This window comes from Tursiops truncatus, chromosome 10, assembly GCF_011762595.2.
Source record: "Tursiops truncatus isolate mTurTru1 chromosome 10, mTurTru1.mat.Y, whole genome shotgun sequence".
NCBI lineage: Eukaryota > Metazoa > Chordata > Mammalia > Artiodactyla > Delphinidae > Tursiops > Tursiops truncatus.
Window position 1 is genome coordinate 57552668 of NC_047043.1, and position 25106 is coordinate 57577773.

Here is a 25106-nt window from a genome sequence, read left to right on the forward strand (position 1 = left end):
ATACAAATATCTGCCACAGGGAACAACCACATTACAGTGGCCTACAGCATTAGTTTCAAATTGTTACATGCTAATAGAACCAGCTAAAGAGCTGTTTCCTACTAGCTCCAAGGGAAGACTCTGTCATAAAGATCACTTAGAGATGGATTTAATTCCAGCAGAAATATCCTGAAAACTAATTTAAATTTCCTGTTAACACTCATACAAACAAATCTTTCTTTAAAACAAACAGAAACATAGAAAACTTTAAAAAAAAAGATTACCTTGGGAACAGGCTTCTGAAAAAGTAGTAATCCATTTTCCCCCAAAAGAAATATAAAAGACTATTATAACACTGAAGCTATCATGGCATTAAAACCTGGTAATATTGGATCCCATTATAAATTTCCACAACTGACTTTTCTAAGGCTTTTTGGGGCAAGTGCAATAGTTAGATTTATGCAAATACTACTGTAGGAAAAAAACACAATCATACAGCTCTAGTATACAAAAGAAAACATACAAACCTTTGAGAAAGGAAGAAATACCAAATTTTATTCAAAGCAATTGCTTGGTTTAGAGAAAATAAACATTAACTAGATTCTTTTCCCTGACGTGGAAATAATAACCCATTGGGTAAAGAAAAGAAGATACAGATGCATGTATGAAACAGTATACAGAATTTTCCAAGTCTTCAAGCAATATAAGAAATCCAGCCACAACCTGACCCAGACTGTCCATAAATTTATTAGGAAGGGTGCAAGGGAACAGAGTTGGAGTTTGTGTTACTGAGCTTCGTTCTCTTACCTTTTCATTTTGCAAAAGACCACATTCTCTATAAACAAAAGAATATGTTGACAGTTTTAGGCAGGAAGATAGGAGTTTTCATGTATATAGTTGCCTAACCTCCATGCTGAAAGTCATGTTTAACCATAAAGTTAGCCTTAATTAATCTTGTCAATTAAGTTATATATTACAATGTAATTTATCCCCAAGTTCATGCAAATAAAGTATTTTCATGCAGCATTAGTTTCATGCAAAAAGTGAACTATAAGTAAACCTCTTCTCATTAAAAGTACATGATCAAACTTGCTTTAATATCAGAACTGAAACAAAAGACCATAAAATATTAAGCCTTACCTTTAAAATATCCACCATAAATTGATTCTCCACCTTTTCCATTACCTGAAAATAATGAGCTACATTAAACAATAATGAAAACTAAAAATATACTAATACACATAAATTACTTTTTATGGTTTCAATTTGCTGAAGGAGTAATTACTGCAGATGATAAAAATTCTAAGACTCCTCAATTAACCTCAGTTTTAAACTATAAATCCAATCCCATTATAATAAAAACTATTTTAAAAATTCTCTCCATGACCCACTTATTTCAAACAGCAATCACACCAACAAAATTCTAAAAGAATAAAAACAATTGAACAGTACTTTGGCACCAAGTAACTGTATTAAAACTGCGTAAAAACAAACAAAAAGAAGTCTTAGTATTTTGCTTTTTATACATTCTTGGCCTATAACAGTCATTCATCCAACAACTATTCACTGACCACCTAATATTTACATCATACTGTGACACTATATTTACAATTAAAAGTAATAATGAGATGCTTTAGAAACTGACAGTTAAGAGCATAACTTTTAGCTCTACCTTCACTGAAGTCCCCACCCTGAATCATAAAGTTTTTAACCACACGATGGAATGTAGAACCTTTATAACATAACTTCTTCCCAGTTGTTTTCCCAAGGCCTTTCTCCCCTGGAAAAAAAAAAGAAATGAAGTTTAGCTACAAACTATCCTTCCATGGAAAGCACCATCCAATTAATCCTTTGTCAAATCCCTCCCTTGTGTTGGGCACTGTAAGAGATAAGTAACATCATAAATGTTTTTCCTCCCTATTTTTTCTACTTTTTAAAAATATAAATCCAATTACATGTAACAAAGAACAATCTCATTATGTTCTGCTTCTCTATCTTCTAATGCTAAATTTCTTGTGAAATCTGGAATGCTAAATTTGTTCAAAGTACTAAAAACTGTAAAATTCTACCAAAATAAGTCAGTTTTGAATATACTATTATTTTATAAACTACAATGGATAAAAATTTCATTACATATGGTGGTACTTCCTTTTTCATTTCTGAGACCATTTCTTTCTCCTCTCTTCCCTTTAAGAAATGCTTCCCTAACATCATATCAGTGAAAATAATATTTTTTATTTGCTAAACTCATTTCACAGATCATTACTTTTTAAGGAAAATATCTACTCTGTTAAGCAAGGTAAAACTGTAAGCCAGGACTTCTCATTGGAAATAATTTAATAATTCATTTACCTGAGCATAGGCAAAGGAAGTTTTTGCAAGTTTTTGGACATATATCTGAAAAGAGCTGAAACATAATGCGACCAACTGAAATAAAACACATGAAAAAAGGGTAAGCAAGTTGATTAAATATATCATATTTTATATGGGAGAAATAAACAGAGTTAACGAATCAAAGGGTCCATTTTTGTAATTCATTTTAATTTTTTAAGAGATTCAACAGGAAAGAATTTAACTAGGCAATACCAACTAACAAGAACCCCACTCTATTAGCATTAGGATTCACATGCAACCAAACTGATTTCAGCCCTAAAACTGTAGGATTTTAAGTGTCTTTTAAAGGGACCTTATATTATTAGATTCCTTATAGTACATCTCCTACCTGAACTATTAATCTTCTTTAAAAATACTCTCGAAGGACTTCCCTGGTGGTCCAGTGGTAAAGAATCCGCCTTCCAATGCAGGGGACGCGGGTTCGATCCCTGGGAACTAAGATCCCACATGCCGTGGGGCAACTAAGTCCGCATGCTACAACTACTGAGCTCGCGCACCTCAACCAGAGAGCCCGCGTGCCACAAACTACAGAGCCCATGAACTCTGGAGCCTGCACGTCACAACTAGAGAGAAAAAATCCGCACACCATAACTAGAGAGAAGCTCGAGAGCTGCAATGAAGACACTGTGCACCGCAATGAAAGATCCCACGTGCCTCAACGAAGATCCCGAGTGCCACAACTAAGACCTGACGCAGCCAAGGAAAAAAAAATACTCTTGATAATAGTTGTCTGATTTATGCTTGAACCCCTCCAGTGATGAGAACATCATATCATAAGATAGTCATTCTGGGCAGTACTGTTAGAAGAAAGTTCTGTCCTCTACATCAGCTTTTTACCTTTATGAAAAAACTATTTACAGACAACTTCCTGAACTGCCACTCACAACTAAAACGCACGTTCTATTCCTGAGAGAGTATAAAGAGAATAGGTATGGCTCCTAAAAAATAACCAACAAACAAACAACCCTACAATAAACAGGAAATGAGAAGGAACAAGTCTGAAAATTCAATTTAACTATGCCAATAGAGAAGTGTTTCACAAACCTTTTGGTCTCAAGACTCCTTTATACTATTTTTTCTTTCTGTTTTAAAACTTTTAATTTTTTTAGTTTATTTAATTTTATTTTTCTTATTTTTATTTTTTTGGCTGCATTGGGTCTTCGTTGCTGCGCATGGGCTTTCGCTAGCTGCGGAGGGAGGGGGCTATGCTTTGTTGCAGCGCATGGACTTCTCACTGTGGTGGCTTCGCTTGTTGTGGAGCACAGGCTTTAGGCATGTGGGTTTCAGTTATTGTAGCACGCAGGCTCAGTAGTTGTGGCACGTGGGCTTAGTTGCTCCACGGCATGTGGGAATTTCCTGGACCAGGGATCGAACCTGTGTTCCCTGCATTGGCAGGCAGATTCTTTTTTTTTTTTTTTTTTTTTGCGGTACACGGGCCTCTCGCTGTTGTGGCCCCTCCCATTGCGGAGCACAGGCTCCGGACGCGCAGGCTCAGCCGCCATGGCTCACAAGCCCAGCCGCTCCGCAGCATGTGGGATCTTCCCGGACCAGGGCACGAACCCGTGTCCCCTGCATCGGCAGGCGGACTCTCAACCACTGCGCCACCAGGGAAGCCCAGGCAGATTCTTAACCACTGCACCACCAGGGAAGTCCCTCCTTTAAACTCTTAAAAATGATTAAGCTTTTAAAATGTGGTTATATTTATTGCTATTTACTGTATTATAAATTAAAACTCAGAAACTTTCAAAAAACAAGAATACACAAGCACACATTCCATCAGCTGTCAGAGTGGTGACATCATCACTTATTGTGTAATCTCTGGAAAACTCGACTTGTGAATGAGAGTGCAAGAGGAAAACTACATTATTCTAAAAATGGTTTTGATTTTGCATACCTCCTGAAAGTGTCTCAATAAAATAAGAAATGGAATTTTGATTTATAATCACTTTCTTGAGTTCCCTTTCCCTTTATTCTACAAAATCTTTTCCATTATGAACATCTGTATATACTCAAGGAGACTTGTGGAATAAATCAAAATTAACTGTGGACCAAGCATAAGTCATTTTCAGTACAGACACAGAATGATTTACTGTGTATCACTATGATTTTAATTTATTCTTGGCCATGACAGTCAGTTCCTCTGAGGACAAAACAAAGCTACTGCGTAAGAGACAATCTTAAAGGATAAAAAGTGGGAGATGGAATCATATAAGGAGACTTTCCCAAGTCAACAGTGCCAAATGGAGTGCTGGAACCAAATTTTAAAGCAATTTCAAAACCTTCTAGCTGATCTTGATATCTAAAGGAATGAAGAAAAAGGTAAGAAAAGAAAGCAAAAAGGAGGACAGCAATGTATCTAAAATCATTTCAGAATTTTAAAAACTGCATGTAATATCAGTAATATTAAATACGACTCTTTGTATTTACATGGAAATATTTTACCAGTGTGATAAAAGTATTTCCATCACTCTTCATAAATCCCTAAGAAATGGCTGGCTAGGTGGGTGTCAAGTTCAAAATCATCTAGCTTTGCAAACTAGAGCATACTTAGATCTTTGGAATCCCGTTAAGATAGTTAATTTTCAGAATAAAAGATGTAATCAAAACAACTAAAACTTCGCCTTTTCTTTTAGGACTATAGTAATAGTAACTTCAATATCAAGGTTTTTTTTTTTAATTAATTAATTTATTATTTGGTTGCACCGGGTCTTAGTTGCAGCAGGCGGGCTCCTTAGTTGCAGCACGTGGGCTGCTTAGTTGTGGCATGTGAACTCTTAGTTGCATGTGGGATCTAGTTCCCTGACCAGGGATTGATCCCGGGCCCCCCGCATTGGGAGCACAGAGTCCTATCCACTGCGCCACCAGAGAAGCCCCTCAAGGGTTTTTAAAAAAAATCTTTAATGCCTCCAAGTGAAAACTGATGAAAGTTTCAAATATTTTTAGTTTCTCCTTTACAGATGATTAGTAGTTGTGAACACTAGTGGTACAATACATATGAAAACAGTTAAATGTGATTATATTTCCAGGTCTAATATTCAGAGAGGGATATCTAACTACAATGATTTTTAAAAAAATGCTCACCTCTAATATCTTACCCTCTAACCTGATGAAGAAAAGAAATTTCTATTGACCTCTCATTCTCATGGGGCAGGGGTTAGAGCAGAGGTTTTGTCTTTTCCATCGCATTGTGTTTTTAAGAGCAAAAGAAAAACACTGAACAAAACCAAATTGTTTTGGGCTCAATACCATGGTGCAAGGTTAAAAACACTGCTAAAGGCTCTAAAGTGAATGATGTACATATCAGAACTGTAAAATATCATACTGGACAGCTAGTTCATCCACCAACGTCAGAATTTCCTTTGCAACAACACTGACAGATGAATACCAACAAAGTCAAAAAAATAACAGAAAAGCACTGGGACTCAAACAGGGGTAGGAGGTAAGAATTAGAAAAGGAACAGCCATCTTATGTTAAAGGTAGAAAAGGAAAAAATCTTTGTATATTTCACTTGGTGTTTTGAGGCAAAGAAAGAAAAGGAAAAAGACGGTGCTAAGAAGTGAACTTTCTTCTCTCAAAGTCCCCATAAAAATCCATATGAATTTTCTTCCATGACCTTTCAACCAGGCCTGGTGTTATTACTGGGATTCTCTGGGCCCTACTTCTAATAAAATAAGGAGAAAAAGGGGTGGGGGAGAACACTCTTGCTTACAGAAATGGAAACAAGCCTTTTCCCTAAAATTGAACATGAGCTCAGTGCTCGAGCTCATGCTCATGCATGTGCACTAATTAAAGCAACTTAAAAAAAAGTGTGTCAGATACTGTGCTAGGTTCTTTACAAATACAGGCAGCTCTGCAATAACGACAGAACTGAAATAAACATTGCATTATCCAAAAAAATCACATATAAACACAACTGTTTCCATGGGACAACAGGGGTTGGGGACAAGGGAATTTCAGGTCATAGTAAAAATGATTTTTTTCCTTAAGAGTATCAATAATAAAGGCATGTTTTTAGTTATAAGAATATGTTATAAAACTTAAACATCATTGAGGAAATCCTACAATTGATCACACCTCACTCTGGCCTTTCTCAGCACTTTCATTAGCATAATCCTCCTTGTGGTCTTTCAAATTACTATTAGGACAAGAAGAATAACTCAGAATAGCAGTGCTGTTTACAGTTCTTCTCTTCCACGCCACTAGTTCCCCACCTTGTTATCTAATTGTGTCACAACACAAACGGTATTGCTCCTTAATTAATCTATCCATTAGAATAAATTCACTTTACAAAAACACGATCTGTAAGACAGATGGTTGTATTATTTAATTACTTTCCAAGAACCTTATTATGCAGGCACTATTGCACTGAAGTCCTATTAATTTATGAGTGTATAAAAAGGGGAGAAATCATTTAAATAGTGCAGACCACTGCATCCAGTCACTGTATTCATGAGCTTATGACCCAGGGTGTGCTTGAGATGGGAGATTCATTTTCCTGTTCCCTCAGTACAAATCAGATCTCATATGCTCGTTCTATCTGAAAGTATAAGCTATCTTGAGTGTGAGTCTAGAGTTTAAAGGGTAATTTTGAATACAAGCAAATTTCACTGTACTGCTATCTTTAGAACCACAATAACAAAACTCTATAGTATTTCCATTTACAAAGAGGTCAGGTGGCTTGCCCAAGGTCATAAGCAGTACTCAAACATTTGTCTTCCTCTTTACTTAAAACTTATTTCTCGGTTTCAGTTCCAAATACTTTACAATGTTTACTAAGAATACATTTTAAAAAAAAATTTATTTATTTAGTTTTGGCTGCGTTGGGTCTTTGTTGCTGCATGCGGGCTTTCTCTAGTTGCAGCCAGCGGTGGTTACTCTTTGTTGCAGTGCGCAGGCTTCTCATTGCAGTGGCTTCTCTTGTTGCAGAGCACGAGAGCACGGGCCCTAGGTGCGTGGACTTCAGTAGCTGTGGCTCGCAGGCTCAGTAGTTGTGTCTCACAGGCTTCAGTAGTTGAGGCACGCAGGCTGCAGTTGTGGCGCACGGGCTTAGTTGCTCTGCGGCATGTGGGATCTTCCCGGACCAGGGCTTGAACCCATGTCCCCTAAATTGGCAGGTGGATTCTTAACCACTGCGCCACCAGGGAAGCCCTACTAAGAATACATTTTTTATTCAGTTTCTTCAATTCACGTGAACCGTGAGCAGTAAAGTTAAAACACCCATTTCAATGATATCCCCATTTTATCTATTTTGATAACTTGCCAGGGTTTTATAATATTGCTCTGAGGCCCACATAAAGCAAAATTCTATAGTCAAGCATTCCTTTAAAGAAACACTTTATCACTTTGGAAAACCAACTTTAAGCCTCTGACAAATACGAAATAAGTAATGTTCTATTTAAAAAGGGAAGGTGGGGGACTTCCCTGTTGGCACAGTGGTTAAGAATCCACCTGCCAATGCAGGGAACACGGGTTCAATCCCTGGTCCGGGAAGATCCCACCTGTCGCGGAGCAACTAAGCCCGTGCGCCACAACTACTGAGCCTGTGCTCTAGAGCCCGTGAGCCACAACTACTGAAGCCCGTGCGCCTCAAGCCGGTGCTCCGCAACAAAAGAAGCCACCACAATGAGAAGCCCGTACACTGCAACGAAGAGTAGCCCCCGTTCGATGCAACTAGAGAAAGCCCGCCTGCAGCAACAAAGACCCAATGCAGCCAAAAGTAAATAAATAACTAAATTTTAAAAAATAAAAGGGGAAGGGGCTGTATTCCTCTAAAATGTCAATGTCATAGAGACCAAAAAAAAAAAAAAAAGGCTATGAAAAAGAAGGATAAAGAGACATGACAGCTGAATGTAATATGGGATGCCAGACTGGATTTTGTATTGGAGGGGAAAAATGTTATAATTGACTTTTTAGGCTAACTGACAAAAATGGAATACAGAGACAGCAGATTAAAGTATTGTATCAATGTAAATTTATGAAGTTGGTAACTGCATTGTAGTTATGTAGGAGAATATCCCTATTCTTTGCTTTCTTAAAAATTTTTTTAATGTTTCTTAAGACTCTTTTGATGAATATCCCTATTCTTAACAAATATACACAAGTATTTAGGAGTAAAGAGCCATGATGTGGGTGAACTGCAAATGGTTCAGAAAAAATTGTGTGTGTAGAGAGAGAGAAAGAGAGATTAATAAAGCAAATGGTATAAAATGTAAATAGGTGAATCTGGGTAAAGAGTAGATGGGTATTCTTTTTCCTATTTTTATTTTTCAACTTCTTATAAATGTGAAATTATATCTAAACAAAAAGTTTAAAACATCTGCAGATAAAGCCCAATGCTTGAGTTCTATGAAAGCATGTGTCTATAAGAGCAGTTCTCAAACTTTTTGGTCTCAGAATCTCTCTATACTCTAAACAATTCCTGAGAACCTTAAAGACTTTTTAATATGGATTATTTTAAATAATTTACATTTTCAAATATGAACAAAAAATTTAATGAGTGTCATTGTTTTACATTTTTGCAAATCTCACTAATGTCTAGTGTAATAGAAGATAGTTAGATTTTCCTATCTGCTTCTGCATTCAATCTGTTGTGTCATCATACGCCATGCAGCCTTTGGAAAACCCTACTGGATACAAACGGAATGGGAGTGAAAAAAATGGGGGTTTGACTCCTCCTGGCCTCATGACACCACCTCGCAGTTTGAAAACAAAAGGTCTACACCATTATACTACTATAATGTAGTATATTACAGCTATAATTTATTTTAAAATACCTTACATAGACATCCTCATGTAAAGTAATCAGATGAGTTTTAAAACTATACCTTAGGTCTCTAAGAAAGAAACACCCTTCAGGGATGATAAATCAAAGGCCGTACTCCAGAGGTGGCTTCTAATACTGCTTTTGCTATCTTTATTTCTAATCAAACAGAGGCCTTGTAATTAGCAAGATGAATGTTAGAAATGGGTTCTTATTGGTAAATTAGTGATGTTTGGAACATACAGACTGAATAAAAACATTTGGAGATAATCCATACCCTTCCATTAACAGGACATATAAATCTGGAGTCACCCTTTGGAGTGGAACCTAAGGCTGGGTCCACCAAAAAGGTCCTGGGTCTAGTCAAGATTTTGGAGGATTCCGGTGCAGAACACTAAAAGATTCGCATGACAATTTTCAAGACCAGAAATCTTTCACATAAAGAGTGCCTGGAGCACTGAAAAGGACAGAACTGGGACTTCATCAAACTTACAGAACTGGTTATATGACTTACTTGTGTGCATACTTGCTTGCCAATGTCTACATGCAGCAAATGAGACTTGCTTTCACTGTTCCCTGGTAGCAAGGTTGTGACAAAGGCAATCTATAGCCATCACCTAACTTATCGGTGACTCCCCGATATACTCTAAAAAGAACTTAATAGTCATTCTTAACTGAACTGGCTTAAATCAGTTTGCAATAGATATCTAAAACCTGGTCCCCTGGGCTCCAGTGCTCCATTTCTTGATAAAGATCTGAATAAGGCAAGTAAAAGGCAAGTTTCTGAGGCACCAAAGAAGGAAAAACAAGATTCCTATTTCATGTCTGCCCTGGAAGGTACTCAGTTTAACCAACCACTAACAACCACTGAGAGAAGTAACATTTTACCAAAGAAGGGTGGGCCTACCTGTCAGAAAAATAAAGTTGTCAATGAAAATTTCATATCTATACTTCCAAACTGGGTACCATATTTCACACAAAAAGCTACTACTTTCAGAAAATATGAATTTATTTGTAAAGATGATGAAAAAGGATTGGCTAATTTCTACCAGTTAGGACCTTTAAACAATTTATAAGGAATTCTAGGTTCAGTCAAGATGGAGTAAATATACCCCACCCTATCTTTCTTATTGAATGCACCTCAACAACCTTGGACAGAAAGCATGGAACAATTACCTAAGGACTGAAAAATAATGGTAGTAGGCATTGGGGAAGGACATCAGAACACAAAACCCACCAAATTGGTAATGAATTTTGTTTTTGTTTTTCCTCCCATATCTCTTGGCCTGGAATCAAAAGCAATCTGAAACCTGGAACTGCCTCCTGGGTACAGAGAGAAAGAGCTCTAAGAAAAGCCCTCTATTTCTAGAAAGGGGGCCCCAACAGATCAGAGTGAATAGGGGATATCTCATTTTTTGGTGTATTTTTTCCACACTCTCTTGTCCCAGCTCCTAAGGAATTCTGCAGTGGCAGCAGCAGTGACAGCAGTGGTGACTGGGCAAGCATATAAAACTCCAAGGGAGGGGAACCCTTCTCTCTGACTAGAGGAACTGAGGTCCCAAGAGCTTAGGAAGAATTCCTGTTGCATTTTACTCTCTATCCTGTTGCCAATTACCCTCAGAGACAGACACAGTCATGGGAAGCACATGGCAGAACACGGAAACTAAAACTTGCTTTCTAGCCAGATGACCAAAAAAGGGAGTCCCTAAGGGCCAGAATGTGTTGGAGAGATCTCTTTAAAAAAGAGGGAGCTCAAAAAACAATCCCATTAAGTTGTACATGAATTCGTGGGCTTATCCATGAACTATGCATGGATCTGACACTAAACAGCAGAAGGTGGGTGGGAACTTCCAGGCTGAACCTAACTGGGTTGACTGTTTGCTATAACATCATCATCATCAACAACACAAGTCCATACTCTCCCCAGGATTTAAACTAGATCCAGGGTCATATAACATAACATACAAAACGTCCAGGATACAATCCAGCATTTATCGACATTTAAAGAACCAAGAAAATCTCATATCTCATATGGGAAAAGAAGACAATCAAAGACAGCCGCTCCGTGATGATACAGATGTTTAAATTATTAGACAAAGACTTTAAAGCAGCCATTACAACCATACTCCACTAAGTAAGGACAAACTCTCTTAAAATGACTGGAAAAATAGAAAGCCACAAGCAAAACCAAAAGGAAATTTTAAAATGAAAAAGTATAATAACCAAAATTAAAGATTCACTGGGTGGGCTCAACAGGAGGACAGAGATGATAGAGGAAAAAGTGAACTCGGAAAAAAAAAAAGTGAACTCGAAGACCAATTAACAGAAATTATCCAATCTGAAAAACAGGAAAAAGATGGAAAAAATAAATAAACAGAGTCTCAGGGACCTGTGGGGTAGTATCAAACCTCTGATATTTGTGTCATCAAAGTCGCAGAAAGAGAGGAAATAGTGTTGGACAGAAAACATATTTGAAGAAACAACAGCTGAAAATTCCCTAAATTTGGCAAAAGACAGACACAGATTCAAGAAGATGGGCAAACCCCAAAGAAAATAAACACAAAGAAATTCACACTACAATAAAACTGCTGAAATCTAAAGACAAGACAAATGTTGAAAGTAGCCAGACAAGAACAGTACATTTACATTTGGGGGAGCAACAGTCCGAATCACTATAGATTTCTCATCAGAAACCATATAGACCAGAGGGGAGTGCAACATTTTTCAAGTGTTCAAAGAAAATAACTATTAATCCAAAATTCTATATATAGTGAAAATATTTTTTAAGAATAAAAGCAAAATAAAATTTGCAGTTGACGGAAAACAGAGAATTTGCTGCCAGAAGTTCTGCTCTAAAGAAATACTTAAAGCAAATTCTTCATGTGGAAGGGAAATGTTACCAGAGGAACTTCAGACTTCAAAAAGGAACAAACAGTAACAGAAAGGGTAATGATAAGAGTATTTTTTTTCTCCTCTTAAGTTCTTTAAAATATGTGTGACATTTGAAAGGAAGTTTTCAGTGTTTGTAGATGTAATACATAGGACAAGTACAACATAAGGTGAGAGGTAAAGGATGCTATATGTGGGATGGTTTTAACAGTTCTCTTGAAGTGGTAAAATATTATTTCTGAGTACACTGTAAAGAGCCAAGCATATATACTGTAATCTCTAGAGTAACCATTAAAAAAACTATACAGAGATATCTCTAAAAATTCAATAGAAAATTTAAAAAATACGAATTCAAATAATCTAAAAGGCAAAAAAGAGAACAGAATAAAAACAGGAAGTAAAAACAATTATTAAAGTGACAAATCCAAACATAACAATTATATTAAGTGTAAATAGTCTAAATATACTGATTAAAAGACAGAGAATGTGAAAATGGATTAAAACCCAACCCATCGATTTGCTATCTCCAAGAAACCCACTTTAAATATAACGATATAAGTAGGTTAAAAGTAGAAAATGGGGGCTTCCCTGGTGGTGCAGTGGTTGGGAGTCCGCCTGCCGATGCAGGGGACACGGGTTCGTTCCCCGGTCCGGGAGGATCCCACATGCCGCGGAGCGGCTGGGCCCGTGAGCCATGGCCGCTGAGCCTGTGTGTCCGGAGCCTGTGCTCCGCAACGGGAGAGGCCACAACAGTGAGAGGCCCGCGTACCACAAAAAAAAAAAAGTAGAAAATGATGGCTTCCCTGGTAGTGCAGCGGTTAAGAATCTGCCTACCAATGCAGCGGACACGGGTTCAAGCTCTGGTCCGGGAAGACCCCACATGCCACGGAGCAACTAAGCCTGTGCGCCACAACTACTAAGCCCGTGTGCCACACCACTGAAGCCTATGCGCCTAGAGCCCATGCTCCACAACAAGAGAAGCCACCACAATGAGAAGCCTGCGCACTGCAACGAAGAGTAGCCCCAACTCACTGCAACCAGAGAAAGCCCACGCCCAGCAACAAAGACCCAACTCAGCCATAAATAAATAAATAAATAAAAAGTAGAAAATGACATACCATGTAAACACTAATAAAAAGCTGCAGTAGTTGTATTCACATTGGACAAAGTAGACTGTGGAGCAAGGAAAATTACCAGGAATAAAAAGGGTCATTACATAATGATAAGCGAGTTAATTCATTAAGAAGACATAACAATCCTGGGACTTCCCTGGTGGCCCAGTGGGTAAGACTCTGTGCTCCCAATGCAGGGGACCCGGGTTCGATCCCTGATCAGGGAACTAGATCCCGCAGGCATGCTGCAACTAAGAGTTTGCCTGCTGCAACGAGGATCTCATGTGCCGCAAGTAAGACCCGGCACAGCCAAAATAAATGAATAAATAAATATTAAATTAAAAAAAAAAAGACATAATCCCAAATGTGTAAGCATCCACCTAATAAAAGAGCCTCAAAGTAAATGGAGCAAAACCTAACAGAACTGAAAGGAGAAGTAAACTCACCATTACAACTAGAAATTTCAACACTCCTCTCTGGGTAATCAATAAAAGAAGACAGGAAATCAGCCAGGATATAGACGAACTGAACAACACTATTAGCCCACGTTATCTAAATGACATTTACAGAACACTCTACACAAAACCAGCACAATATATATTCTTTTCAAGTGTACCTGGGAAATTCACCAAAATAGAACATATCAAACCTTAATAAATTTTAAAAAGCTGAGATCATACGAAGTATGTTCCCTGACCATAATGCAATTAAACTAGAAATCATTATTAGAAAGACAACTGCAAAATATCCAAGTATTTAGAAAGTAAAACTTCTAAATAATTCATGAGTCAAAGACTAAGCTGCAAGGGAAATTAGAAAATATTTTGAACTGAAAGAGAATGAGCAATATATCAAAATTTGTGCGGTACACAAAATTTGTGGGGTCCTTCACAGAGGTAAATTTATAGCATTAAATACTAATACTTGACAAGAAAGGTCACAAGTCAACAATCCAAGTTTCTGCTTTAAGAAATTAGAAAAAGAGCAAAATAAAGCCAAAGCAAGCATCAGAAAAAAAGAGCAGAAATCAATGAAATTGAAAACAGAAAACAAAACAAAAAAATCAATGAAACGAAAATCTGGTTCTTTGAAATGACAGTAAAATTAATAAACATCTAGCCAAACTGGCCAAAGAAAAACAGACAACAGGCACAAATTATCAATATGAGGAATAAAGGCAATACCACTATAGATCCCACAGACACAAAATTAAGGAACGATGTTGTTTGACAACTTAGATTAAATGGACCAATTGCTTAAAAGCTACCAACTACCAAAACTCACTCAAGGAGAAATAACAACATGAAGAGTTCTATAACTATACTCAAATAATTTAAAGACACTTCCTCTTTTAATATATATTTGCATTCATTTGGTGGCTTTACAATTCAAAAGTCTAATTCACATGTTTGCTAAAAAATATACAAATTTCCACTGATAGTAACGCAAAAGAATATACACTGTGTTGTATTCAACTCAATTTTTATCAGTACTTCTTGATATCTCATTAATGTGGATAGTATGTCCACTCTTAAAGGATCTCTGCTCATCAAAGTAAATCAAACATATTACTTTATATTGATATTTATATCAAGTGAATTATTAACTATAGCAGAAGAGTATTGAATAAGTACTCAATGACATACATACTAATGTTTAAATCTTGCAAAGCAGGACACCTCATTTCAAACAACTGAGGTGATCCTTAAAAGCTGTGTAAAAATCAAGTATCTATTACTTACATAATATACTGAAAAGTACTGAAAAGTGCTAGAGAAGTATTATATATGAGACTGAACCAAATGAAATTGCCAATTATCAACTGGTTCAACCTAGAACAATGTAAGCATTCCTTGTTTTCTATATGATTCAGTGTTCTCAAGAGTTCTAGTCACTTCTACCAGAAAGGTTATTATAGCGTTGGGGACCGAAGTTCATTTTACATTTACCAAACGTATCCTGGAGATGTTTCATGACGAAAGTCATTTGCAAAACTAGGATATGAACATATATACGAGGAAAGGAGTACTGTACTTTACGTGGCTAGAGAACCTTTGTTTGACCTCCACTTTCCAGGAGTCTGCTATTATTAACTCTTAAAAAAAAAATAAGCTCTGTTATTCAAAACGTGGAATCAGGGCTTCCCCGGTGGCGCAGTGGTTGAGAGTCCGCCCGCGGATGCGGGGGGACGCGGGTTCGTGCCCCGGTCCGGGGCGATCCCACATGCCGCGGAGCGGCTGGGCCCGTGAGCCATGGCCGCTGAGCCTGCGCTCCGCAACGGGAGAGGCCACAACAGTGAGAGGCCCGCGTACCGCAAAAAAACCAAAAAAAAAACACGTGGATTCACTATAGAGTAAGGATTAAGATCCACAAGGCTCAAGTATGAAAAAGAGAGAATGCAACAAAATTACTAAGATCACATCATTCCTCTGCTCAAAACCCTTCAATATCTTATCTCACTGAGTCTAAGTTCTCACTATGGCCTTTACCCATTTCCTGCTACTCACCTGCCCCCTTTACTCCAGCCCCCATGGGCTTTTCTTGCTGTTCCTAAAACTTGCAGGTACACTCTTCTCCTCAGGCCCTTTGTACTAACTACTCCCTCTACCAGGAATGCTCTTCTCAAAGATATCCACACAACTCACCTCCTCATCTCCTTCGGGTCTGCTTAAATGTCATCTTCTCAAAATCGCCTTTTCTGACCGACCTATTAAAACAGTATCCCTAGGGACTTCTCTGGTGGCGCTCCCAATGCAGGGGGCTGGGGTTCAATCCCTGGTCCGGGAACTAGATCCCCCATGCATGCCACAACTAAGAAGCCCGCCTGCTGCAACTAAGATCTGATACAACCAAATAAATAAGTAAATAAAATAAAACAGTATCCCTACTACAAGACAAAAAAATTTTTTTTGGTTTATTGTCTGCCTTTCTCCGATAGAATATAAACTACAAGGAAGAGAGGTCTTTGTTTAATGCATTGCTATATCCTCAGAGTCTAGAACAGCAGCACCTAGAATCTGCTGAACAAGATTGGCACAAAGACTGTATATATGCCTCCAATTAAAACTTCCCTCACAGATACTAAAAAAGAGGTAAGAAAACAGTTTGGAACCCCGCGCGCTCTGTAACTGAGAACGAAACAACTACCCTCTAGAAGAAAATATTTTATTTTCAACAAAATATACTAACGAATGGCTGGATTCCCTAAAAACAAAACATTAATGCTAAGCGCACACATGCTGCAAGTCTGTTGGTACTGAATGCTTTGGTTTATCACCCAAGACTTGTGCTAAGTCATTTTCCTACGAACCAAGAAATTCTGGCTAAAGATCCTTAAGGAAAAATAAAAGCGGAGTTAACCTATTAATGCTGTACAAGGATTAGGAAATACAGGATATACGAGTCCAAAGCTCACAGTACAGTGAGAGACCAGAAATCGAAATTGGGAGTGTTTGCCCCCTAGAGACACTGAGAGAGACAAAGTCCACAAAGGACTGCACCCCTTTTCTTGGCGCTAGGCATGGCATGAACACTCATTCCGGGGGTGCAGGGGGGCATGGAGTTTGGGACTGTGAGGCCTGTTTAGGATTGGAGTGGTGTATCCGGGCCACTCTCCTCTGCACAGACTTTCGCTCAAGAGAAAAGAGAGTGCCGACTGCGCCTTCCAGCTCCCAAAAAGGCTTGGGGGAGGGGTGATGAAGGTAGACCCCTCCCCTTCCCCAAGGCAAGCCCAGGGCCCGCAGGGCTACCCAGTGTCCCGGCTCACCCGGCTCCCGGTTGATCTCGATGTCGAAGTGACACTGCGGCCGGTCCTGCGCCCCCATCGCGACCGAGGCGGCGGCAAGAGCTGGGAGAGACGGGGAGGAAAGCGGTCAGGGCGCGGGGCTAGGGCGGAGCCCGCGCCTCAGTTACCTCCCGCTGGCCTGGTGCGACAGCGCCCGAGGCCGAGACCAGCTCCCTCTCACCCCAGGCCTCCCGGCCCCCATGGAGCGCGCACACACATGCAGACTAGCTCTTCACCTGGCTGGCCTCCAGCCTGAGCTGCTCCCCGTGAGCAGAGAAGAAACCGCTGCCACCACGGCCGAAGCCCAACGCCACTAACAGACCACCACCCCCGCCCCCTGGCCCGGCCTCCCAGTGCCACGCTAAACCCCGCGAGAGTCGGGACAAATACCGCGAGAGTACGGTCTCGAAGGCGGTGGGTAACCGAAGGGGGTGAGCTTACGTGGGCGTGCCTTGGAGCTCGAAGAGCCTCCAGCCTCGGCGCTCCTATTCCTGAGCTGGCCCTGTTTTGCCCCGCCCCTTTCCCCCCGTGTACGTTGGAATCGGTCGCCCAATCTGGGAGACCCGGACGCGCCTGTGCTCTCTACGTTCTGTGGTCCTTTCTCAAGGGCTGCGTCTATGTATTTGCAGATAGCGCGAGGCTTCCCTATTTCCGAATCTGTGAAACAGTTGGGAGATTGAGGTTGTTGAGGTTTAGTAGAGCGACAGAGCTTTGGTTTTCTTTTTCTCAAGGAGTAGTTATGGCACTATCCCGTTAGACCATTTGTCTCACTTCAAAGGCCTATTGTGCGTTCGTCCGCGCTTTGGGGCCAGCGTCCCTGGTACAGTTGTGTTCAAGGCCACTCTCCCTCTTTTGTGAAGTGTTAGTTCAAGACCTTTGCCCTTATTTTAATCGCGTTCTTCGTCTTATAGAATGCAAGGGTTCTGGATACTAACATGTTGTTAGATGATATATGTATGTTCTGAATACAACTCTCTTGTTAGGTTTATGTAAGTGCGAATATTTTCTCCCAATCTGCATCTTGTCTTTTGTTTTGAAAGTGGCTTGTGCAAAGCAGTTTTTAGTTTTTGATTAAATCACTTGATCAATTTTTTCTTTTATGGCTTGTGCTTCTTTGTGTAGGAAATCTCTGCCTACCCCAAGCTCGAGAAGGTTTTCTCCTATGTTTTCTTTTAGAAGTTTTGTAGCCCAACCTTACACCATAGGTGTAAGTCTATGATCTATTAGAATTTGTGGATGTGGGGTCAGGTAGAAGTTGTGGTTCATTTCTTTTCCCCGTAGGTCTATACAGTAGTTCCACCACTATTTGTTGAAAAGACTTTTATCCATTGAATTACCTTGGCTTTGTGACCACGTATGTGCGATTCTATTTGGACTCTATTTGTTACACTGATGTATCTTTAGGCTGGGGACACACTGTTGGGTTGTAGTTGTTGTTTTCCATTATTAAAATTGTAAAATATACATAAAATTATCTTTTAACTGTTTTTAAGCTTACAGTTCAGAGGCTGTTAACTACATTCACATTGTTGTGCAACCATCACCACCATCTATCCATAAGACAATTTTCATCTTGTAAAACTAAAACTTTGGGGACTTCCCTGGTGGCGTGGTGGTTAAGAATCCGCCTGCCAATGCAGGGGACACAGGCTCGATCCCTGGTCCGGGAAGATCCCACATGCCGCGGAGCAACTAAGCCCGTGCACCACACCTACTGAGCCTACGCTCTAGAGCCTGCGAGCCACAACTACTGAGCCTGCATGCCGCAACTCCTGAAGCCCGTGTGCCACAATTACTGGAGCTTGAGCACCTAGAGTCCGTGCTCCACAAGAGCAGCCACCGCAATGAGAAGCTGGCACACCGCAACGAAGAGTAGCCCCCGCTTGCGGCAACTAGAGAAAGCCCACGTGCAGCAACGAAGACCCAAAGCAGCCAAAAATAAATAAATAAATAAATAAAAATTAAAAAAAAAAACGAAACTAAAACTTGGTACCAATTAAACAATAACTCCTCATTTTCCCCTCTACCCAGGATCTTGTAGCCACTCTCTACTTTGTTTGTTTTACTTTATTGTGGTAAGAACACAACATGAGATCCACCCTCTTTTTTAAAAATTTTTTGGCCATGTCATGCAGCATGTGGGATCTTAGTTCCCCAACCAGGGATCGAACCCACACCCTGTGCAGTGGACGTGCAGAGTCTTAACCACTAGACGGCCAGGTAAGTCCCAAGATCCACCCTCTTTAACAGATTTTTAAGTGTTCAAGCTGTCTAATAAAGGGGGCAGCTGCCATCCCACTCCAGCTGATGGTTGCCACATGGATCTGTAACCCAGCATTGCTAGAAAGCCAGGCTTTTATAGGAAATCCTCTTGTTTTTTAAATATTAGCAACTAATTCAAAACTAAATACATTGCACAGCACCCACCATATCTGCTGATCAGATTAGGCCCATGAACAGCCTACTTGGCATGGAGTATGAGCACAAACCACATGAACAGTAGAGGAGGGAGGAGACCACTGATGAGTTAGAACCCTACAGATGGCAGAACGGGTGGGGGAGCAGGCTCCCTTCCAGACTTGAGAAGGCCTAGAAAGGGCCAGAGCCTTCAGCTAACACACAAAGCTAACACACTTGGTTGTTTACCATGTGCCCAGCTCTCAACTGCATTATCTCCATCTCACAACATCAGGAGGCGGATACTACTTTCATTATCCCCATTTTAGAGCTGAGGAAACAGAGCTTTCAGAGGTTGTGTTAGATCTGGGACTCAACATGAAGTCTCTCTTCACTGTTTACATGTTACAGCCTCCCTGGGTTGCAACCCTTGACTCCAACAAAAGGTTTTAATTTGGGGTTCACAAGAATCTCTTTGCCTCATTTAACAGATAAGTCTCAAAGAGGGAAAGTTCTTTATAGAACAAAGCTAATAGAGGCAAAAAGAACAATAAAATAGAAAATCACCATTATGTAATCCCTGAGGAAGTAACAGATCAAAGCTGGGTAGATCATAATTTAAGTGAAGGGCTATCAGGAACTTGATAATAAATCAGATTAGGTTATTTCCTGATGTGATGTGAAAGCAAGCACTTCCTATGATGTATTCTTGCCAAAAATATTAGAACCTGAGTCTGAATGAGCCTCTACCAGTTTATAGGAAAAGTGGGCGATTAGTGGGACAGATAAAATGACACCACAGGGATACAACAGAAACGTGAAAAATTTTAGAGCAAATGAGCTAGTTTTTCCAACAAATGGCAAAGAAAAGAAAAGGGAACTGTTAAGTATTTTTAGAGACTTAAGGGACATCAACAAAATGCAGGGTGTAAATCTTGTTTGGATCCTGATTCAGACACATCAACAAAAACACATTTTGTGGGAACAAAAGAAAATTGAACATCGTGGAATTCAGGGCATGCTACTCCAAAATATGGTACCTTGGCATATTGAATATTTCAAGCTGAAGGAATCTGAGAAATGGCAGATGCTGGAAGGACTCTCAGACCTTCTCCCATGAAAGAGGTCATGAGACCCTCATATTAGAAGTGTCCTCCCTACATCCAGAGGGACACAGATTTTGAAAAGGCCTTACTAAGTTCCCTCCAGTTTACTACACCTAGCTCAGAACCTTATGTCCTATCACATTTTTCCATGACTTTCTACTTTTCATCAAACTTACTATAAAAATGCTCGGGTTTAACTGCTTCTTTGGGTCTTCATTTCCTTATGAAGGCTCCCATGTCATATAAAACTTATATTAAATAAATTTGTATGCTTTTATTAATCTGTCTTTTGTTATAGAGACCTAGCCAAGAACCTTAAAAGGATAGAAAGAAAAAGATACTCTTCCTCCCCTATCACATCTTCTATTAGATGATGTTAGATAATAATTAAGAATAACTATTAATTGTGTTAGCAATGATAATGGTGTTGTTACATATATTTTTAAGTCTTTACACTTTTTCTCAAAAACCAAATGGAAGACTTATTACATGAAAATTTCTATACCTCAATATCAGTCTTTTGTGGAAAGGCAAGCTTTATTTCAAAGCAACCTGAAAAGAGCAGTCAGGGGGTCCACAACCACAAACTGGTAGGAGGGCACACACAGTTACATGTCCATTGGCAGGGTCTCAGTCGGGAGTCTCGCCCAATACCTGCTCAGTTTCCTCTTCACGTTGAAACTGAAAAGGTAGACTCGAAGATGCCCCTGATGTCCGAACACACTTATTTCAGGAAGGAGGACACCTGGAGCCAACTTAATTGAGCGAATCCGCTTAATTATTAAAATAAATATTCTCTCTGAGAATACGGTTAATTTAGTAGCTTTCTTTGCATTTTCACATTTTTAAAAGAGCTACAGAGGTTCCATTCACCTTCAAAGCAGGTGAGTTGGTAAGAATCCTACCTCTATTTCCTAGGAAATAGATTACATTTGATTACTCCTCACAACAGCCAACTGGAAGATTATTCCATTGCTTTTGAAGCACTGGTTGGGTTGGCGTCTGCGATGGTGGCCAAATAAATGAGATTTCTGTGTAACACATGCTGGTACCTATGGGTAAAAAACAGGTAAAAATTAGACGTTTGCTTTTACTGAACATGAACAAAAAACTGGAAAAGAATTTATCCACCCTAGTGAATGGCTCATCCACTGACTGGATCACTCAGTGTTGTCAACCTTCTTATTTAGCATATTGAAGGAAAATACATCCAGAATCTTACCTGTTCTCACTTCTCACTTCCATAGCTACCTCTCTAGGCCAAGCCACTATCACTTCTTGCTTGGACTGCTGGAGCAGTCTCCTAACCTGTCTCCCTGCTCTACCTTTGCACCCCGACTCTAATTATCCGCATAGCAGCCTGAGTGATCACTGTACAATTTAGGTCAAGACCATGTCATACCTCTGTTCAAAACCCTCCAAAGGCTCCCATCTCATTACGAGTAAAGCTGAGCCCTCATGGCCTATAAGGCCCTATATGATCAGGGCCTCTAGTTACCCTCTCTGATCTCATCTCCTACCACTTTCCCTTTACTCACCGAGTTCTAGCCAGAGTGGCCTCCTTGCTATGACTTGGAGATATCCAGCACGCTCTAGCCTGGGGGCTTTTCCACCTGATACTCTCTCTGATTCAGGTATCTGCATAGCTGCTCCCCCACCTAAGGCATCTACTCAAATGTCACACCAAAGATACCTGGTATAAAGTAGTGCTCTTCCCCCCACTTACCCTGCTTTATTCTTATTCAAAGTGCTTATTAGTATGTGCCTAATTATATGACTCTACAGTCTAGAAGGTAAGTTCCATGAAAGCAGAGCTGGTATCTGTTTTGGTACTGATTCCCCAATGGCTGAAACAGTGCCTGGTACTCAGTATTACTTATAAAATATCTTGAACAGGGAATTCCCTGGCAGTCCGGTGGTTAGGACTTGATGCTTCCGATGCAGGGGGCACGGTTTTGATCCCTGGTCGGGGAACTGAGATCCCGCATGCCACACAGCACCCCCCCCAAAAAAAAATTTTTTTTGAACAAACTTAAAGAAGGGACAAGACACTTCCATGATCAATGCACACTTACTGTAATAGCGATTCTCAATCAGGGGGTGGAGCTCTCCACCTAGGAAGACAAATCAGGCTAGGGGGCAGGAAGCGTGGACGGTGCAGTGTGAAACGGTCCATTAGGAGATTTTGATAACTTTCTTACCCCATAGTTCGAGAATCACTGCACCAAATGGAGTGTTTTGCAACTATTTTCCATATAGAAAAATGAGAGTGTTTACTATAAACTGTACAAAAGCAAAGTACCAAATGCCAGTGTCCAATGTAAAGACTTACCCAAAGATGGATATTTCTACTATTCCACTGAGCTGTCCAGTGAGGGATTGTAGGTTACTTTTTTAGGGGGTGGGAAAAGCATGGCTTCGGTAACAATGAAATAAATTTTTTTGTTTCTGTAATAAATGGGGCATAATTCCTGGAACGACATTTAGAAAAGAGGCTGTTTTCTCTCATTTTGGCATATAGCTAGAGGGCACGTTAAATTACTGTGCCAAATTTACCTCTGTCTTAACCTGGAAATCTTTTATTGGTCTTTGCATGTGTTACAAGAAAAGTATGAGCCAGGGTTCCACGACCAGAAAGCAGCCACCGCTCTCATCATCTCCGGACACTAGTTTTCCGAGCGCTTTCCTCCCCATCCCTGTTGTCATCGGCTGACATGGCTTCACGTGAAGCAGTCTTTGTAATGAGCACAATTCAAGTTTTGAAGAGGGAGCCACGTCTGACTCCAAGCTTCACAGTGCACTGTCCGTATGGTCTTGGGCAGGTAACCTCTCTGAGCCTCATCTGCGATCAATCACTCAAGACTCCTAGTTCAGGTCAGCTGCTGTATTCCTATAGTGGCTTCCCCGCCAAACTCATTAGTCAGGGGAATAGGGAGGGGACTTACTGGACGCATTCATTCGCCCGGCCTTTGTTCTGATATTCCACAATACAGCGGATCAACTGATCATTCTCCTCGAGGAGCTGAAAGATCAAAGGGTCAGTGCAGCACGACATCAGGCCGGCGGGGACAACTGCCTCCTTCCCCGCCCCCGCCCCAATGCCGGGATTTCCAGCCCCTGCGCCTCCGCTGACTTCATTCCCATCTGACAGCAAATCACCCTACGCACACCAGTCTCAGCTGCTCACTCCAGGAAGCTTCCAGCACCCGTAGCACTTCGGGATCTCTGCTAAGATCGCTCTGCCCGCATTAGCGCTCACCCGCTGGATCGTCTCCTGATTGACTTCCGCCTTGCCTCTCAGCCAGTCCGGCACGAAGGCCACCGACATCCCGGGAAGCCAGGTTGGAAGGCTGCCTCACGCTTGCAGACCGCTGCGCGTCTAGACCAGAGCTGACCAGCAGCCCTAGACGCCCTACAGCCGCAGCAAGGACCCAAGATAAGTGGGCATACGCTCTCGACGTTGATTGGGTCCTCCCACCTAGCGGGCGGGGAACAGGCGGAACGTCATTTGTGATTGGGCGCGCAAGAGCGATTCTCAGCGTCCTCCTCCGACTCTGCTCCTGGGGCTTCGGTGCTGTTTGTGGATCTTTTGAGTTTGCGCAAGCTAGCCTCAGGGGCGGGGCCCGGCGTCAGTTCCTTGCCTTTTAGGCTTTGGGCCCTGCTTGTCTGCGGCAGCACCTTATCAAGGCTGAAACATGGATATCTGGCTCCAAATCCACACCTCTTTCAACACCACTCTGGTGCCTCCAGGCCTGCGTCTGGAGCCTGAACCCTGGGCATTGCCTTCTGCCAAGCCAAACCCGGCAGGGCCAAAGAAAACACCAGTGTCAGCTTTACCCTTTGCTGAGGGAGAAACTCGCCTATAGGCCTCTTTTTCCTTTGGGCCCTTCTTTTTTTTTTTTTTCTTTTAAAATCAGATTTACAACCCTAAAAAGCATTATTATTTTCCCCAATTTACAGATGAGAAAACAGAGGTTAAGTTACTTGCCCAAGATCTCATAGCTACTAAGGGCAAAGTTAGTATCTGAACAGAAGCAGTCTGGCTTTAGAATTTTTGATCTCAACCACTGCCCTGCACAGCCTATGCACCATACTGCGGAGGTGGTTTGCTGCAAGATAAAGGAAGGAAGCTGGGCCAACCTCTTGGGCCACCCTGTTACTGCTGGCAACCACTAAAACTCTGAATTGGTTGTCTTCTCTTTTGTCTAGTCCATCCATGGTAAACATGGGAGCAAGGTTGGTTTTCTCTGTAGCAGAGAGTGAGAAGCAGCCACTTAATTTAGGAGGCAGATCTTGGAAGACTTTACTCCTCAAAAAGGGTATCAGGGCATTTCTGACTTCTAGAGCTTCATTTTCCTGAGTGGTGGCCCTGATCCAGAGCAGGCTCATCTGCTTTGCTGCGCTCTCTCTCCACAATTCCCTTATTCATCCCTCGGAGGAGGTTTCATCCCATTTAACAGAGGGCTAAGTGTGAGTGATAAATTAGCTGTGGATGTGTACAGTTTGAGGTGATGTCTAATGGAGATGTTGAAGTTTGTGGCTGGCTGTTTGGCTGGAACTCAGGGCCAAGGACTGGGCTGGTGATGTAAACTTTGAGAAGGATCACTTGTGGAAACTGGCATCATCCTTGAAGCTACTTTGTCACCCTTTCACATCCAATTCATTACCAAGTCCTGTTGATCTT

General features: G+C 40.7%; 2 protein-coding genes across 14 annotated transcripts in view; both read right to left on the reverse strand.

The window, feature by feature from the left end:
• Positions 1–17305, reverse strand: part of NKTR (natural killer cell triggering receptor) — a 49318-nt gene extending 32013 nt beyond the window's left edge. For 3 of the 13 annotated variants that reach the window (XM_033864663.2, XM_073811044.1, XM_073811045.1), the window contains exons 1-6: positions 17156–17285; positions 16902–16982; positions 2332–2406; positions 1652–1759; positions 1120–1164; positions 787–814 (exon numbers count right to left, since the gene is read on the reverse strand). In XM_033864663.2, coding sequence (XP_033720554.1) covers positions 787–814; positions 1120–1164; positions 1652–1759; positions 2332–2406; positions 16902–16959 — 314 coding nt within the window. In that variant the 5' untranslated portion in view covers positions 16960–16982; positions 17156–17285. Of the gene's footprint in view, positions 1–263; positions 279–786; positions 815–1119; positions 1165–1651; positions 1760–2331; positions 2407–16901; positions 16983–17136 lie in introns of those variants that run through there. The other 10 variants (XM_033864664.2, XM_019946853.3, XM_019946855.3 and 7 more) reach the window with 7 other exon arrangements.
• Positions 17306–20934: 3629 nt separating this feature from the next.
• On the reverse strand, positions 20935–24009 carry SS18L2 (SS18 like 2). Its single transcript, XM_004317695.4, has 3 exons — positions 23682–24009; positions 23368–23444; positions 20935–21474 (listed from the first exon to the last, which is right to left on the reverse strand). Exons 1-3 carry the CDS (start codon positions 23748–23750, stop codon positions 21387–21389), a joined length of 234 nt encoding a protein of 77 aa, XP_004317743.1. The 5' UTR covers positions 23751–24009; the 3' UTR covers positions 20935–21386.
• Between the last annotated feature and the right edge of the window lie 1097 nt (positions 24010–25106).